General features: G+C 40.0%; 1 protein-coding gene across 1 annotated transcript; it reads left to right on the top strand.

The window, feature by feature from the left end:
- Positions 1 to 8: 8 nt before the first annotated feature.
- On the top strand, positions 9 to 532 carry LOC113386461 (dipeptidyl peptidase 3; the record flags this gene model as incomplete). Its single annotated transcript, XM_026624242.1, is given in 3 exon segments — positions 9 to 162; positions 165 to 227; positions 285 to 532. Coding segments are annotated over 3 exon segments (465 nt in total), but the record flags the coding sequence as incomplete, so codon positions are not given.
- Between the last annotated feature and the right edge of the window lie 213 nt (positions 533 to 745).

Here is a 745-nt window from a genome sequence, read left to right on the forward strand (position 1 = left end):
GATATGTAATAATGCACATGCTACTGCAACTGGGCGAAGGTCTCATCGAGGTCGTCGAGATCAAACCAGATCACGAATTACTGGTGACACTGGACAGGAGCAAAATCCAGACAATAGGCAAAAGGGAGCTGGCGAACTTGTTGTTGGTCCTCCAGGTTTTCAAAGCACCGGAGACGCCAGCGGAGCCAAGGACCTGTTCGCCAAATATTCAGAAGTCCCAGAAAAGGGTAAGATAATTGATACGGCCAAAAGTTTGTGACGTTTACATAAATCCTTTACCCCAGGGAGGTATCCTTTTGCCAAATGGCGAAAGATCATCCTCGATCACAAGATGCCACGAATGATATTCATCCAGAGCAATACATATTTGACTTTGAACAAGGACGATGTCGTGTTGAAGACTTATGAGGCTTCTGCACTCGGATGCGTCCAGTCGTGGGTCGATAGATTTCCCAATACGACGATTGATGATATTTTGGAAGAACTTTGGCAGAAGGATGCCGAACATTTTCAATACGAGGCAATTGTATGATGGAAATTATGTATATGTGAATGTTTGTGTGATTGTAATGATTTTGTTGATGTGAAATATAGAAATGGTTTGTTTGGGAATAGTGAGTGTGTTTCATAATCTAATATATTGTATTACCTAAATTTTTTATTTGATAATACTCCACACGTTAAATAGTATATTGCATTTGCGGCTAAAAAAATTAATTTAACCTAGTAGCACCTTAAGGCAAAT

Source organism: Ctenocephalides felis, unplaced genomic scaffold (genome assembly GCF_003426905.1).
Source record: "Ctenocephalides felis isolate EL2017-DRISC unplaced genomic scaffold, ASM342690v1 CF-g0.4_SCAFFOLD_03571, whole genome shotgun sequence".
Classification (NCBI taxonomy): domain Eukaryota; kingdom Metazoa; phylum Arthropoda; class Insecta; order Siphonaptera; family Pulicidae; genus Ctenocephalides; species Ctenocephalides felis.